General features: G+C 47.8%; 5 protein-coding genes across 5 annotated transcripts; 1 reads left to right on the forward strand and 4 right to left on the reverse strand.

Moving 5' to 3' along the window:
* Positions 1-518: 518 nt before the first annotated feature.
* On the reverse strand, positions 519-1,749 carry BO88DRAFT_478881 (putative zinc-containing alcohol dehydrogenase; the record flags this gene model as incomplete). The annotated part of the gene is made up of 3 exons (XM_025712034.1): positions 519-658; positions 729-824; positions 876-1,749. 3 exons carry the CDS (start codon positions 1,747-1,749, stop codon positions 519-521), a joined length of 1,110 nt encoding a protein of 369 aa, XP_025564691.1.
* Positions 1,750-2,443: 694 nt separating this feature from the next.
* BO88DRAFT_335989 (uncharacterized protein) lies at positions 2,444-2,893 on the reverse strand (the record flags this gene model as incomplete). Its single annotated transcript, XM_025702878.1, has 1 exon — positions 2,444-2,893. One exon carries the CDS (start codon positions 2,891-2,893, stop codon positions 2,444-2,446), a length of 450 nt encoding a protein of 149 aa, XP_025564692.1.
* A 1,410-nt stretch (positions 2,894-4,303) lies between these two features.
* Positions 4,304-5,336, reverse strand: BO88DRAFT_384401 (class I SAM-dependent methyltransferase). The gene is made up of 2 exons (XM_025704701.1): positions 5,143-5,336; positions 4,304-5,088 (listed from the first exon to the last, which is right to left on the reverse strand). Exons 1-2 carry the CDS (start codon positions 5,284-5,286, stop codon positions 4,324-4,326), a joined length of 909 nt encoding a protein of 302 aa, XP_025564693.1. The 5' UTR covers positions 5,287-5,336; the 3' UTR covers positions 4,304-4,323.
* A 1,159-nt stretch (positions 5,337-6,495) lies between these two features.
* Positions 6,496-7,954, forward strand: BO88DRAFT_423709 (uncharacterized protein; the record flags this gene model as incomplete). The annotated part of the gene is made up of 6 exons (XM_025708670.1): positions 6,496-6,531; positions 6,559-6,702; positions 7,195-7,290; positions 7,360-7,706; positions 7,763-7,897; positions 7,933-7,954. The coding sequence occupies 6 exons, from the start codon at positions 6,496-6,498 to the stop codon at positions 7,952-7,954; spliced, it is 780 nt and encodes a 259-aa protein (XP_025564694.1).
* A 2,711-nt stretch (positions 7,955-10,665) lies between these two features.
* On the reverse strand, positions 10,666-12,677 carry BO88DRAFT_319427 (uncharacterized protein; the record flags this gene model as incomplete). Its single annotated transcript, XM_025702466.1, has 2 exons — positions 10,666-12,336; positions 12,396-12,677. Coding segments are annotated over 2 exons (1,953 nt in total), but the record flags the coding sequence as incomplete, so codon positions are not given.
* Between the last annotated feature and the right edge of the window lie 2,445 nt (positions 12,678-15,122).

A 15,122-nucleotide genomic window follows, 5' to 3' on the forward strand; every position in this document is an offset into this window, starting at 1 on the left:
GGCTTCCCGTCCGCTCAGCCGTACTTAAGCCACACGCCGGGAGGTTAGTAGTTGGGTGGGTGACCACCAGCGAATCCCTTCTGTTGTATGTTTTTATGTCTTCTTTTTTGCGGCTGGTCGGGACTGCTAAACATGGCCTTAAGCTATCGAAGACCAGCTACTCAATACGAACAAGCTAATTATGAATGTCATCTACCTCCACAGAGATATCCCTCTGAATGAATGTGGCTAGCCAATGTAAAACCAGCCAACAGGGCATGCATGACTTTAGACGGAAAAGACGAGTAAAGACGCTTCTCGATGATTGTACAGTGCGGGAATCATAGGGTAACATATATATATTCTACTAGACCCATAGACCTTGGATTTATGTTATATTTTTGGGGCGAGACTACGGTGAGTGCGCAATAGACAGGATGAGATCCTCAGCACCAGCTTAAGCTTGCCAGTAGAGCTCTTCTCACTAAGCTAACGACCTAAATCTTCTTGCGGTAAGCTGAGATGTTATATCTTGACACCTACACAAGCAGGTCTTTCAAAGAACCATTTGCAGACGAGTCAACTGCGCCCGGCATGGAGATGATGACCTTCAAGCTGCCGTGCTTAGACGATTTCTCAAACGCCTCGTACGCGTTCTTTATATCATCAAAGGCAAAATCTGGAGCGGAAGGCCAATTAGCGCACGTTAATATACATCTATGAAAAAGTGTAGAGAGTGGGAAACGCACGATGTGTGACCAGGAAACTCGGGTCGATGCGCCCTCCCTCCACCATCTGCAGCAGATCGAGTGTTGAGACAGCGTCAATGAGTCGTGTCCGTAAGCCTAGCGGACGTTAGCAAGGGAAATAAACACAATAAGATGAAGAGGACCTACAGATATTGCGATGCCACAGCTTCTCCAGGCGCAGCTCGCACGAACACCCGAAGACCCCGAGCGAGGCAATCGTGCCACCGGGTCCAACAAGCCCCTGCGCCATCTCAAACGACTCAGCATTTCCCACAGCCTCAATGACAACATCGAATCCTCTGCCACCCACAGAGACCGCCACAGTGTCCTCAACGACCTTTTTCACGCCGCCCGCGCCCAGAACACTAAACGCATGGTCCGCACCCATGGCCCTTGCCATCTCAACCCTCCTCATCCCACGTCCAATAACAACCGTAACGCTCGGCCCAAAGAGCCTCCTGCTCATCTGCAAACACATCAGTCCGATCGGCCCCGTCCCGATAATAGCAACACTGGATCCCGGTGTGATATCACCGTTCAAAATTCCGCACTCGTACGCCGTCGGCACTGTGTCGGACAGCGTCACCGCCACGCTCTCGTCGATGGCTGCAGGTAGCCCATGTAGTGAGAACGCGGCGTGCGGAACTCGCACAAACTCCGCCTGCGTGCCGTCGATTGTGTTCCCCAGTATCCAGCCGCCGTCGACGCATTGTGACGGCATACGCCGCTGCCGGCAGTAGTGACATGTCCCGCATGAGGTGATGCAGGATATGAGGACTTTCTGACCGACGGAGAAATTGGCGATGGCGGCACCGAGCGAGTCGATGATCCCAACGCCCTCGTGGCCGAGAATTCGGCCTGCTTTTGCAGTCGTGACGTCGCCGGCGAGGATATGCAGGTCTGTGCCGCAGATTGTTGTGTGCAGGACGCGGATTATGGCGTCGGTGGGGTGCAGGAGGGTTGGTTTAGGCCGCTCCTCGATGGAGATTTGGTTCAGGGCTTTGTAGATGACAGCCTTCATTATGCTGATTGACTGTGGACAGCGGGGTTTATAGTGGACAAAGTTATTTAGGCCTATGGGAGTTTGCTGATACAACTAAGAGAAAGAGAGACGAATTAGGGTAGTACTTATACACCGACGGTCTGCGGGGGAATAGAAACGGAATTGGGTAAAATATACAACTTCGGCAGAGCGATCCTTGTGAGGAAAGTCAGCTGCAGGAGACGAGGCAGGCGGCTACAGGTCTGCTTGGCTATGCACGAAAGGTAGGGGCCTAGGGCATGCCAGATAAGATTGAATGCAGTCATGCAGTGTTCTAGTAGAGCTAGTTGGCGGAAAGTCAGGGAACGTTGCATGAAAGTGGGATGCCAGGGGCCTATTATACCCTAGGCTGTACCCTGATTTGTCCGCTAAGAATCAGCCATTCGATAGAGATGGGCTTAATTTGGGAATAATCCCCAGCTGGGGGTTACGATCCTTACAGAAGAACATTTCCTTAGTGCCTGGAGTAAGGCTATGATTCATGGGAATCGAACGGTCAAAAGCCAGGAAAAATCTGTCACGGAGAATTTTTCGTGCGTCGTGTAGGCTCAAAACTAGTGTAGATTAGCTCTGGCCATGCTTATGGGCCTAAACCTTGCGCTCAAGTATTCAGAACCAACGCCACTCCGCCCTAATCACCCACTACAACCACATCCCTCCGTGAACCGTCTTATCACGAGTAATTGATAATAACAGGCGGAATTGCACACGGCAGACTCTGCAAGTGCACCTTCACCATCCGCCCCGCTGAGTTCTTTCGCTCAATAGAGGGATATGCCTCGGATGATAGTTTCCCGCCGTTATAGTACTCCGGGTGTAGCTTGGTTGCCGTATCATCATCAGGTAGATCAACCTGTGCATCGCACCAGAAATCGGAATGATGGTACCCCACGACAACGCTGAATGTGTGGCCAGACGAGGCCCTAATTCGAAGCATACCGGATGTGCCGCTTCCGCCGAGAATGAGGGTGAGCTTGTGACCGGTATCTTCGGTCCAAGCGCCACCGTTGGCGTAGTACCAACATGTCTTCTCGATTACAGTGAGTGCATCCTCGGTGTCATTGACGATCACTACGGGGAGAGTGTAGGGCATCGTGCTGCAGGTTTCGGTATTGCGTTCCATGGCAGTTTGGGGTTGTAGAGAATTACCACGGATGTATTTTGCAAGGCGAGAGAAAGATCCTTCAGGTCAATGGTAGGGTTGTGATCCGAAAACCTCACTTTGGCAATCGGACGACCTTAGTCTAAATACCTTGAGGATATTTACATGTATGCCGTCAATACAAGAGGGGTTTGTAGTTGATTTGTGGCTGCAGCTGAACTGCACCGGACAGGCCGCACCTGGAGTGCAACTGGAAGTATGGTTGCAACCCCTACTGGACATCTAGCGGACATCGTGCAACTCACAGTCCCAGGTGGCAGAGAAAATGCAACGTAGGCTCATGTTTTTTGGCTCCCTATTATGCAAGCCTCATACGCCCAGCTTTTTCTTGCTCTTTACCACCATTCGCAGGTGCCGGCTATTTTATCCTGATTTTGCAACCCGCCTGTTCGCTTCCAGTGACCCACCAATCAGACGGTTATTCTGTATGCCGATAAGCAAAGAAGGCAACGGAGCTTATCCCGCGCTAGAGCGAAAACTCGAAGTGACAGGAATCTGAAACTAGTTCAGGGTCCAGGCCCTGGTGGCCTTTGTGCCCCGATTAAATGTTCGTCGGGATCTGCCGAATCATCGGGCAGTCGCCAATAGTTTACGGATCAGCCAGCTGTCATATGTATGTTTGCTTAGGTAGCCCCAACTCTGCAATTTTCTAACTTCGCGGCTTGCGGTCTTTCCCGGTCGGCAACTCAAAGAGAAGCCCTTTAGGGAACGATTTCGTTGATCTTGGAACGACTGTGCGGCTCTACGTGTTCCTTGAGAACAGGATTGGCAGTTCAACTTTTCCTCGCAGTCAAAACAGACTTGTGCTAATGATTTCCCATGTTTGAGAGAAGGAAAATTTTGAATGGGGTAATCGAGGGGTCAAAATGAAATTATCAAGAGATAGTAAATCATTATCATGTGTCGCTCTAACTCCACTCGTTCATGCAAAATATCACTAGTCTCGACCGGCTGATGAATTCTCTGATCTCAGTCAACCTCAGCTACGCCTAAACTCTCGTGCCCCGCTATACGGTCTACTGCTCGGCGTCACCGGATCTCTTTTCTCTCGCAAAACGGAATACCTGTTAAGGTATCTTTTACAATGGTAGGTTTGCAGGGCCAGTGACAGCACAGCCTGGGCGCACTTGACGCTACCTAGAGTAATGGAAACCAGCCCGATATTCCCCCGCAAATAAATAGACAGGTTAGAATTAGTTGAGAACAGCGCTGGAGAATAGGCAGTGTATCTATTATAAGTTTATATTCATCCCAACCACAGCCATTGATTTTGCCAACATTTCTTGTGTACAATAGAAAGCCACCAGTACTCTCCACCATGTCTTTATCCGGAAGCTGTTTATGTGGGGGCATCACCTATACCGCAGAAGTATGCAGTGCTCATCTCAGTCTCAATTCTTTCCGACTTGAGGCGACGGGCAATCTGAGCGTTCCTGGTCTACTTGCTTAAGACTAAAGTTTTCACCCTGTACAGTTTGAGACTGCTTTCCTTTATACCGCACGTACCATCGCAAACGAAAACCCTTAGCAGCCAATTTGTCATGCGTTCCCTCACGGTCGCTCGTGGACCAAACCAGCCATCTAGTGCCAGTTTCTTCCCCAATCTGATTCCACATGTGTGCAAAGCTGGCTGAGTTGTGTAGCAAAATGGAATAGTCAAGAGTTGGTACCTTCCAAAGACCAGCATCTTCTTTCCCAAATTGGACACCGGTGATCAGGTCACCTTCTTGCAGAGAAAGATAGCCAATGATGCATTTAGCAACGCTAACCTGTCCTTTCCAGTCCCATAAATGCAGGAAGTAACCGGAGTTTATGACACGTATGTGGCCAGCTAATTGGGCAAGCTTTGGACTAGGCTTCAAAAAGTCATCCACTAGGAATGTCGAGTTTAATGTAGCCTTATCCCGAAAAAATTCAAAACCGAGTTCTATAAAGTACTTGTCTTTGTCTAAACCGACAATGTTCTCAGCTGGGGCGCCATCATACACCAACCGACGTATTTCCTGACCGAGGCCGCACCCCAGGTCTAGCATGATCGAGGACGCTTTGAGGTTGGATATTATTTCGTCATAGACTGGGGATCTAGACAGATCAAAATCCACGAAAGATAGCATACCAAAGCACGGATATCGCACTCTGTCCCATCCCGCGTTTGCCTAGCAATCGATTAGCTTTCAATCTATATAGTAACAAGGGAAAATCCTTCGTACTATATGCTTAACGTGTGACTCCAAACGATCCGATTTTACGTCTTTTATGTAGCTCCGGAGGAAAGCTTTCGTCTCCATAGGCAGGTCTTCCCAAGCAAGGCGCAACAAGTCCCAACTTAGGAAATCCGTAACTTGATGGGACATACTATTATATCGTTAAATGGCCTTGTACGGGGGAGATCTTCTTTTAAGACAATTGTGAGGTGACGTTGCGCTCTTTGTTGTGGTAGTGTGGCTTAGTTGATATATGATCACTACGAGTTCGGAGGGGTTGGGAAATAATTCGAACGCGAATGTGTCACAACATGACGTTTGGAATGATGTTTAGGTAGGACAAAGTAAGGAACACATGACGTGACACGAGAAATGTGATGACCATGGAACTTTCCATCACAGTGCGGAAGTGTGTTACTAGAACGGTCGGCTGCATTAATGGGAGGCGGGATGGCAACTAAATGATGTCTGAGGGGTGTTCATCCCATAATATTATTTGTTAATACTAAGATACTTATGTCTTATTGTAGTAGCTAGTTACGTAAGAAACCTTACTATATTAAATCAGCATGGCGTAATGCAGCAGCTCTTCCAGGGGTAGAAAGAAGGTGGCATAGATGCTGCGGTCGGGTTCACAGTGGGTAAAAGATGAACATAACTAACACTATAGACGGTGCGGTTTGAAAGATCAGCCTCATAGTTTGTCACACTTTCTTCTCTTGAAGAGAAAGAAGATGAAGGAGCAGAAGAAGGGTAGTGGTGGCCTAGCGGTATCTATTGAATCAATTATAACTGGTCATTTCTATATTCAGATAATAGTCTACCAGACTGGTCTGCAAGTGTGATGAGATGGGGTTTTGTGGTTAACGCACCAAATCGCGGCAGAGTAGCGGGTGTGTACTGTTGATTTTCGTTCCAATTGTATCGAGTTGGGTGATCATAAAGCTGTAGTCGAAGTACTATTTTGTTCAGATATACATGCTATAAAGCAGACGCTGAGGGGTAGCTTGAGAAGCACATGGAGCTTGAGAAGCACACGGAGATGCAGGAGGCCTGGATGGTGTGATGTTTATTTTGAGATAATCTTTCGCTGCAGGAATCTGGCTGCCCCCCTTCCGGGTGCCCGGCATGCATTGAATCATTGAAATTGAAGACATGAGACATGCACATTATTTCACTAGCGCACACTGCCTGACCAACCCAACACAAAGTTTTACTTGAATTGACTTCTATGTCTACTCGCACCAAATGCGATAGGGCCTCAGCTAAACTTAATGAAGTTTCAGCCAAAGCAGTCGACGTGAACCCAATGGAAACTCAAGGGATGGGTGTAGAATCCCCCCTTTCTTTGCGGAATTAATGTCCTTCATATTCTGTGAGACGACACTTATGACAGTGTTGTTCTACTAAATTGCCTACCAGAACTTCGAATTGTCACTTTCAGCCACGACCATATCCACATACTCTGCAGGATTTCTTCATTGGTTTTTGGAATGGACACCTCGCCCGACATTCGAGGCTACCGGAGGGTGTGCAGCGTGGTTGACTTTTCAGGCTCTGCTGTATGTCGCACTCCCAGGACCAACTGTCTTCGGACCGCCAAACCCTGGTGGTCGACGATTGAGATACAAGCTGAATGGCTTAGCAGCGTGGATTGCATTGGTCAAAACATGGAGAGATCTCGTAGCAGTTACGAACATCTTTTCCATCACCCTCATCCTATTCCAGATCAAGGCCCGAGTGGCGCCCGATAATGCACACGAAACTTATTTAACAGGCAAGCAGTTTTCCCTTCACGATCCTTATTACGCTTTACATGTACAGGTTAACGATATGTACGCGCTAATGACCGGTCACAGGATCATTTTGGTATGATTTATTCAAAGGAGGTCAGCTTCACCCACGTATTGGCCAGTACTGGGACTGGAGGCATTTCCTCTCTACTCGTTCCGGGGGCATCATTGCATCGACATTAATGTAAGACCCAAAATCATATTTTCTCAAGAATAACAGAGAAGCTAACGCTCGCCTGTTGATCTTTGTTTTGCTGCATACCAGCATGAGCAACATGAATACCTGACGGGCACCATGTTTACAGTTGTTTTATTCCGCGCGGTCATGGTCGTAGTCTTCTTCGTCAATGAAGAGGTGTATGTCCTACCAATAAAAGAGTAAAAGAACATCGTTCAATATTTAGAAGGCGTCCACGCTTTCCACACCTAGGACGGCAAATACGAATCGTTTGGCTGCGACAATATTTACGGACTCTCTGCAATCATGCCGGTTTTCTGGACCTTGCAAACCCGGTATCTTGCCAAACACCCAACAGAGATCTCCCTCCCTGCTTGGATCGCCAGCATAGTGATCTTTGTAGCGGGCTGGTCTTTGCGCTTCTTCGCCGACCTTCAGAAGATGGGTTTCAGTAGAACGCAGGCAAAGTGCTTGTTACCGGGTCGCCAGACACAAGGGATACCTGTATCTTATCAGACGAGGAATGGGAAAACCCATCGTTCTCTACTTCTCTGCTCCGGTGCATCTATATCTAGTTGCGAATTATCCCAATTTAAATTGTGGGGTTTCTTGCTAGACTGCGGGACGTGGCCCGTCATGTAAATTACGCTGGAAGCGTGTTTTATACATGGTCGTTATGCTCGCTCTGCGGCAATGGGGCCGTCTTTGCATACACAGAAGCCATTTTGGTTACAGGGATGATCATCCATCGGTGTTTACGGGATGTGAAAAGATGTGCGAATAAGTATGGGTCTGGGATGAGTATTGTCTCCGCATTCCCTGGAGAATCTTTCCTAGCGTGTTCTGATCGCGTGGAAAGAGGATACTCATCACTTATCATCAATTTGTAAAACGACTCCTGCGTTGACTATGCTAGTGTCTCACCTGGATTAGGTAATTTAGCACATGAAGGAACAGATTCCGTTATACTGCGCCATGATACTAGTAAATGCGACCGTATACGATCAATGTTGTTGCAACATTACAGGTGGCACGTCTCCATCTTCACCCCAGAACAACGCTGTGCTTGCTTGATATGTACAACCTGGTCTCTACCGCGACTTCATTGCCCTTCTGAGGGTAGAGATTGGACGCTAAGCTCACCATTGGCCGTGGCCATGTCCTTGGATTTGTTAAGCGGTCTGGACTCGTGGGTTCTCATAATGCCCCCGTCAATGTTTTATGCAATAGAGCTGTTGGTGGCATGCATCTGGCCGTGTAAGCTTCTGTCAGCTCGGTAGATACGTCACATCTGCTGTTGAGGCAAATGCAGGATCCTGAAACCGGAAGTATCCGCCATGATGATCCCAGCTTTGCATGATAATGCATTCTCTACCAGTCATAGACGTGAGCCAGCACCGAGTATGCGGACAGTGAAATCCTTCACCCACCTACTGTGTTACCAACACAATTGCTCATTGGCGCACTCAAAGCCTGTTTTACCCCTTACTTTATTGGAATGGGGCTGACCCGGTGTGTCGCATCACAAGAACGTTCAGCTCAACTTTGGCCAATATTTCAGCACATGGGATCGTTTTGCTGGAACTTATGGTGATCCTATGCGGTATCGCAGGGGCAAAGGTGGCACAAAGCTCTCCAAATAGAATACTGTACGTTTGACGGAGGGCTTCCATGCGCGTTTGTCTTCCTAGAAACCATTTAGAAATGGAATGGCCTTTTTTCTATCTTGATATTTTGACTAGTGCCTCCGGACATTCCAAAAGGGGTGTTCTTTAACTTTGGTGAGTAAGTGTCGGGGAGAGGCGTGAGAGTTAGGGGTATTTGAGAGATGATATGACGTCAAGTTACGTATTTGATATAGACAATGTGTCCTCTTCGAGAGGTGCATATAAATTCTTGTCGTAATCTGAACCTTGTATAAGGTGCTTTGAATTTTTTAGGAGTACCTCTTCTCATCTCCAACACTGCTAGAGGCTGCAAAGGCAACATCGACAAATTTCGATAGTAAAGTACTCGAGAACCTGGCTCTCGTCTCTACCAATCCAAATTTCCCAGTTGAAAAAAGCAATGCAAGGTAAACAGACTCTATCCATTAGCACTTTGAAGAAGTTTGACCACAACCTGGTGATCTTTCTCTGCAGCCCAGTCCAGAGGGGTGCGTCCGGTCACATCCTTGGCGTTCACATCTGCTTTTCCTGTAGCAATGAGAAGCCTTATTACAGCCTCCTTGCCAGTCTCCGCTGCCAAGGATAGAGGCGTACGATCCTCCGAGTCTTTGCAGTCGACGCCTACCTCTTTAGTAGCAAGAAGGAGTTTCACCACTATGTCATGACCCTCCCAAGCAGCCCAGGATAAGGGAGTACGGCCCCTTATGCATTTTGAGTCAACGTTTGCCTTCCCTGTAGCAAGCAGGAGTTTGGCCACTTTCTCGTGCCCTTCCTTAGCAGCGAACGAGAGCGGTGATCTACCATATTTCCGATCCCTGATATTAACATTCACCTCCCCAGTAGCAAGAAGCAGCTCAACCACTGCATCGTGACCTGCCCATGCAGCCCAAGAAAGTGATGACATGCCATGGCTTTCATCTCTTATGTTAACATCAACCTCCCCAGTAGCAAGCAATCGCTTCACAATTCCTTCACAGCCGTTTATTGCTGCCATGAGCAGAGGAGTACCGTTATCGCGGTCCTTACAGTCAACCTCTATCTTTCTCGTATCGAGAAGGCGCCTCACTATGGCTTCGTAGCCTCCTCTTGCTGCCCAGTAAATTGGTGTCCTTAGCCTTGAATCCTTTGAATTGACATCAACCTTTTCGCTAGCAAGGAGAAGCTTTACCACTGCCTCTTTCCCAGATCGTGCTGCTAACGACAGGGGTCTAATTCCGGATGAATCACTGGAGTCGATGTCTGCCTTGCCAGTGGCAAGTAGGAGGCGAACTATTCCCTCGTGGCCATTCTCAGCTGCCAGTGCTAGCGGCGTACTGCCAGCCATATCCTTCGAATCGATATCTATATTTTCCTGGATAAGGAGCTTCACCACTTCCTGGTGGCCATTCTGAGCGGCCAATGACAATGGGCTTCGACCAACAGAGTTCCTAGAGTCGATGTCCACCTCATCTGCGGCAAGCAGAAGCCTCACAACTGCCGTGTGGCCACGTTCTGCTGCCCATAATAACGGTGTCTGATCGTATTCCGAATCCTTCGAGTTAAGGGTTGCTTTTCCAGTAGTAAGAATGGACTTGACCACGCCAGTGACGCCCATTGATGATGCAATCAAAAGCGTTGAAGTGCTGTCAGGAACAATATCCTCCTTTACGGCATAGATCTTAGACCATGTTCGAAATATATCCGACCTTGATTCGCAAAGTGACTTCGCGCGGTCTATTAGCGGATCCTCGTCTGGAATGCAAGCTTGGCGGAAATGGGTGGCCCAATAACATGATGAGTACTCTAGCATATATCCCTGGCATGGGTCATCTGGCTCAAGAGATATACAAGAAATGCATATTTCTGCGAAAATCCGGTTTGATTCACATGGATGGAGTGAATATTTCCAGGTTGTTGTGGGTTGGGAAAGAGCTCTGTTTGGAGTAGAGTTGCTATCCTGTACCAAGAACTCTTTCGCGGTCTGATGAAGAAGGTAGACCTTGTCATCCAGAATGATCACAAAGAGCCCGCAAAGGTCTCTCAAGGTTCTTCTGAAGCGATATATTGGTTCCATGTTATCAGCTATATCTGTCGAATCCTGATAACCTACACGAAGTGCTAGAGCCAGAGATAGTTCATCCAGGGAAAGAGGTCGCATGGCAGCTGTAATAATTTGAAGGAGGGTCTTTGCCTTCGCTTTATCAGTACTCCGACCCAATATCTTCTCATAGGCACTGTCGACAGTGGTAGGTAAGTCGCTCAGTATGCGGTGGACCTTGCCTTTAGAGAACTCCGGAGTGTTTTCGAGCACATCTAATATCAAGCTCACCCATAAATAAGTTCGATTTGAAACGCCAGTAAGCTTGTCTATGAGCATTTCGCACTCTTCATTCATCAAAGATCTCTGTCTGCTGATATCATGCACTCTTTCCGAGATAACAAGGTTTATTTCATGTGAAATCAGCTCAGCCTCTCTCTCGCCATCACCACTTAGGTGAATAGTGGGTAAAGCTGTGATGAGATCAGAGAGTCCACGTCGTATATGCTCATATGGTCTACTCGTGAACAAAAACTTCAGCTTGCTATTATTGTGGGGGCCTGAGTAGAAATCGTTGACGGCATTGATGAGCCGGTTCCGATCCTCGTCCTGGCACTCGTCTAAGGCATCAATGAGACATATTATCTCGTCCGCCTTGGGATTGGTCGAAACTGACATCAATATATTCCACAATTCTGAGAATGACTGGGTCAGCTGGTCACCATCAGTGTCCACCTTATCCAGAATTGCATCGTGCAAAAGGTGAGGCTGAGCAATGAATAGCTGCCTCAATATCACTGAAAGTGCGCTTGTTGCACTCTTCTGGTCAGCAAAATCGTCTTTAAAGAAGAAATAGCAGACTGTTCGCTTATCATTGCTGAGAAGAACCTCATCCACTAGATATCGAGTCAAGACCGACTTGCCGCATCCCGGATCGGCTGACACCCATAGTAGACCGGAGAGATCATCGCCTGAGCTTCCTTGCCACGCATGGAACTTATTGTGTCCTATGAACCACTCACAGGTCCCAGGGACACGCTTAGTGTTTCGGTCTTTCCGGTCCTTATAGGGACAAGTATAGAGCAGGTTAAGGAATCGTTTGACCTGCTTGTCTCGATCGGAAGTCGTTGTCCATGTATCGCGATCGCGTAAGGCCTCCAGTATCTTTTGATATTTCTTTTGAAGCTCTTCATGTCTTTGCCTTGATCCTGCATCTGCAATGACGCAAGTGGTTCGACCTATTGTATCCTGGTATTTCTCAAATTCTTGCAGCAGGTTGGTCCAGCCGTCCCGGTTAAGAACATCTCTCCAGAATTGAGATGCCCGAGGTCTGTGTAAATAGCAGAGCGCTCGGGCCTGGAATTCTAGGATCTTTGAGTAAAAAGAAATCATAGTTTTCCGAAGGTTGTCGAGGAGGCTAATATCCTGTTTTGTGCCAGAGTGCAAATAGAGGCGCTCCATTACGTGCAAACGGCAAATCAATTCAGAAATAGACGTTAAGCCTTGCAGAAGATGGGAATGTTGCTCTGCTGCTTGGATAATTGTCTGAGAATTGTTAGCTTATAGGCCATGCATGTCAGGGGGAGTACTCAAGCGCTGCTCACCGTAAAACAAGCCATTATTCCAGCACAAGCAAGTGAGGCTGGTAGACTTGCATTCGCCGCAGTAGTTACAATATCCTTAACCGCAAGGAGGTTTTGGAAGATCTTGGTAAGTTGATCCCGGACGATTATAGCATGAGCTCCAAGGTTTATCACCCACTTCTTCTCTTTCACTTGAGTCGCCTTGGTCTCGAGGAATTCGGACAGCCGCGCATGAAGGCAATAATCCCCTGGTTGAAAGCTCAAGTTATACTCGGAATGCAATATCTCAACGGATGCTGTCATAATTTTATCCAGTTCACTGTTTTGTCTCAATTGACGCTCGGCCTGAACCCAGAGATCATCGGAAATGGAGGCAGGCCTTTCTAGATCCTCACGCTTGGGTACCAGGCTTTTCGAAGCTTCAAAGCCCTCTTTGCTGGGAGAGGTGCCTCGAGTAGAAGCTTTTTCCTTCTCATGTCGTCTTTTCCTGAACAGTGAAGATTTGGCTTTGGAGAGAAGGTCGGGCATTTCTCGGCTGAATTCTGCGACGATACGCCTCGAGGAAACAATATAAATAGTTAGACTGGAGTGAGCTCGCACCGTTCATTGAACTTGTTACGGTGAATGATCTACCTTGTCCTTCACCAATGCCCCGCGTCGAGGGGTGAGTTGGCGCAGCAGGGAAATGGCGGCCAGATTCAACCAATCACGCTCTATAATGGTACAGGATCATGGCTAATTCTTGAACCAAACCAAAAAAGGCTAGCGTTATGGTCTCCGATATTGATAGTGGAGAATCATATCAATATAGAACCGCTCTCGTGTTGAAGAAGATGGACAGAAATATCGACATCGGAATGGACATGTTCATCCCGTGCTTGAAGCTGTTGAGGCAGCATGGCATCCCTATCTTCCTAGACAGACTTTGTTGACCATTTGCTTACAACATGCTTTATCTCGTTGGCTGATTTATTTTGGGACATATATGGTACCGTGCCTTCAGGACTTTCTAGCTCATGCTTCATGCAGAGTACGCAGCGATCTTCATAAGGATAGAATAGACCATTGTTTCGGACACTATCACACAGCCACTTATAGAACCCATATACACCACATATAGAATAGCCCACAAGATCTAATAAGATATTGACCCCGAACTTTGCCAGCAACAAGACCAATTACACTCAAGCTGTGACTCTGTGCTAGAACAATAACATACCGACGTCAGTACATCCAGATCCCATGTCAGGACTGTTAAAGGAAGCTTACCTCAGTCCATTGTCTAGCAACTACAGAACGGAGCAGGGTCTCCCAATGGCCAGGCGCAGCATCCACCTCCACACTGGGCGGCCTCTACCCACCGTGCGCCGTTACAGATTGCCACGGCGTTGAAATCGTCGGTGCAGTCATAAGTGCTACTGCCGCTGCAGGCTTGGCCGATAGTGGCAGTTCCATGAACGGAGGTGAGGAGTGTGGTAGCAACGGTAATGGTGAGAGCTGAGAATAGTTGCATTTCCGAGATGCTGAAGGACTGCTTGGTTCGATTTGAATATAATGGAATTTGATGAGGAGATTGAGGATGCAATGGCTTGGGTATGAGTTAGGTAGTTAGCATGGTGACTTGAGATGGTATTTATATTGATCGATGGGCTGACTGTAGTTGTGTAGGTGACCAGGATTCAATTGTGCTAGTGTTGGTTACGAGTGCTCGTACAATCCTTATGAAGTATTTTTGAGACATGGATGGACAGGAGTGTGAGGCGTCCAACGAGTTACTTGATAGAGCCCAATGCTCGCCGCAAGTATTGTTGGATAGACTCATAGCCACACTTGGCTCTGCGCGAAGCTGTAGGTATCTAATGGACTTCTCCCGGATCCTCCGATAGCTGAGGTATGCTCACTGAATGGCATTGGTCTGATTAGAGTGATGCAGCTATGCCTGCATTTGATACAGTAGGCTCACGTCATTCAGGAGGTTTGATATGGCTGGTCTGACAGCCAAGGACAAGATTACGCTGCAGTCGTCGTGAAATATATGTTGGAGACTCTCCGTGTTTGTCAGCCGAGGGAGCATGCTGTGCGTGAACTTTTAGAATTAAGCAGAGCTCAGAAGAGAACTTCGCGAGCCACTGGGCGTCGGTGACTTCTGAATGCAGTTGCATATCAGGTAGGTATAGCCTTTAGCCTAGTGCAAGTCACTTTCAGTGATTATGTCTTTTGCTTATTCTCCGCCCCGGATACGAGAGTGAAATGCAGGGCGATGATCTTCCCGTGTTGGCGTGTTAGGCCTCCCACAGATCGACGTCGTTAGATCTTGATTCTGTGGGGCAAGCCCCCTGGCGATATATGTACTTTATATGTATTAGATGGTGGCCTGATGTGAATACAGAGTCAGTCTGAAGGCGCAAACGCCGGAGGGGCCCGGATTCAATGTCAAGGGTTAGATCCTGCGAGGCATTATTCCACTCTCAACAGGATTTCGGGTACGAGGTGTGACCAGACGGTATTTTCTGGACACAAGAATACAATGATATCAATTTATTGAAGGTATACCTAGAAAAAATAGGTTTTCCTCTAGGGAACCGATCTCCTTGGGTGATTCGCATTGTCCCTGAAATATGATGCCTCGGGCCACAGGGCGGTGAATGCCTGAGGCTACGTTAACTGCGTTCGGCGAAGTCTCCAAAGCGGTATTATACTGCCAGGTATTTGCCGAACACCTTCCTTAAGTAGAAGGCGGGATAGCTC

This window comes from Aspergillus vadensis (assembly GCF_003184925.1).
Source record: "Aspergillus vadensis CBS 113365 unplaced genomic scaffold BO88scaffold_6, whole genome shotgun sequence".
Taxonomy (NCBI): domain Eukaryota; kingdom Fungi; phylum Ascomycota; class Eurotiomycetes; order Eurotiales; family Aspergillaceae; genus Aspergillus; species Aspergillus vadensis.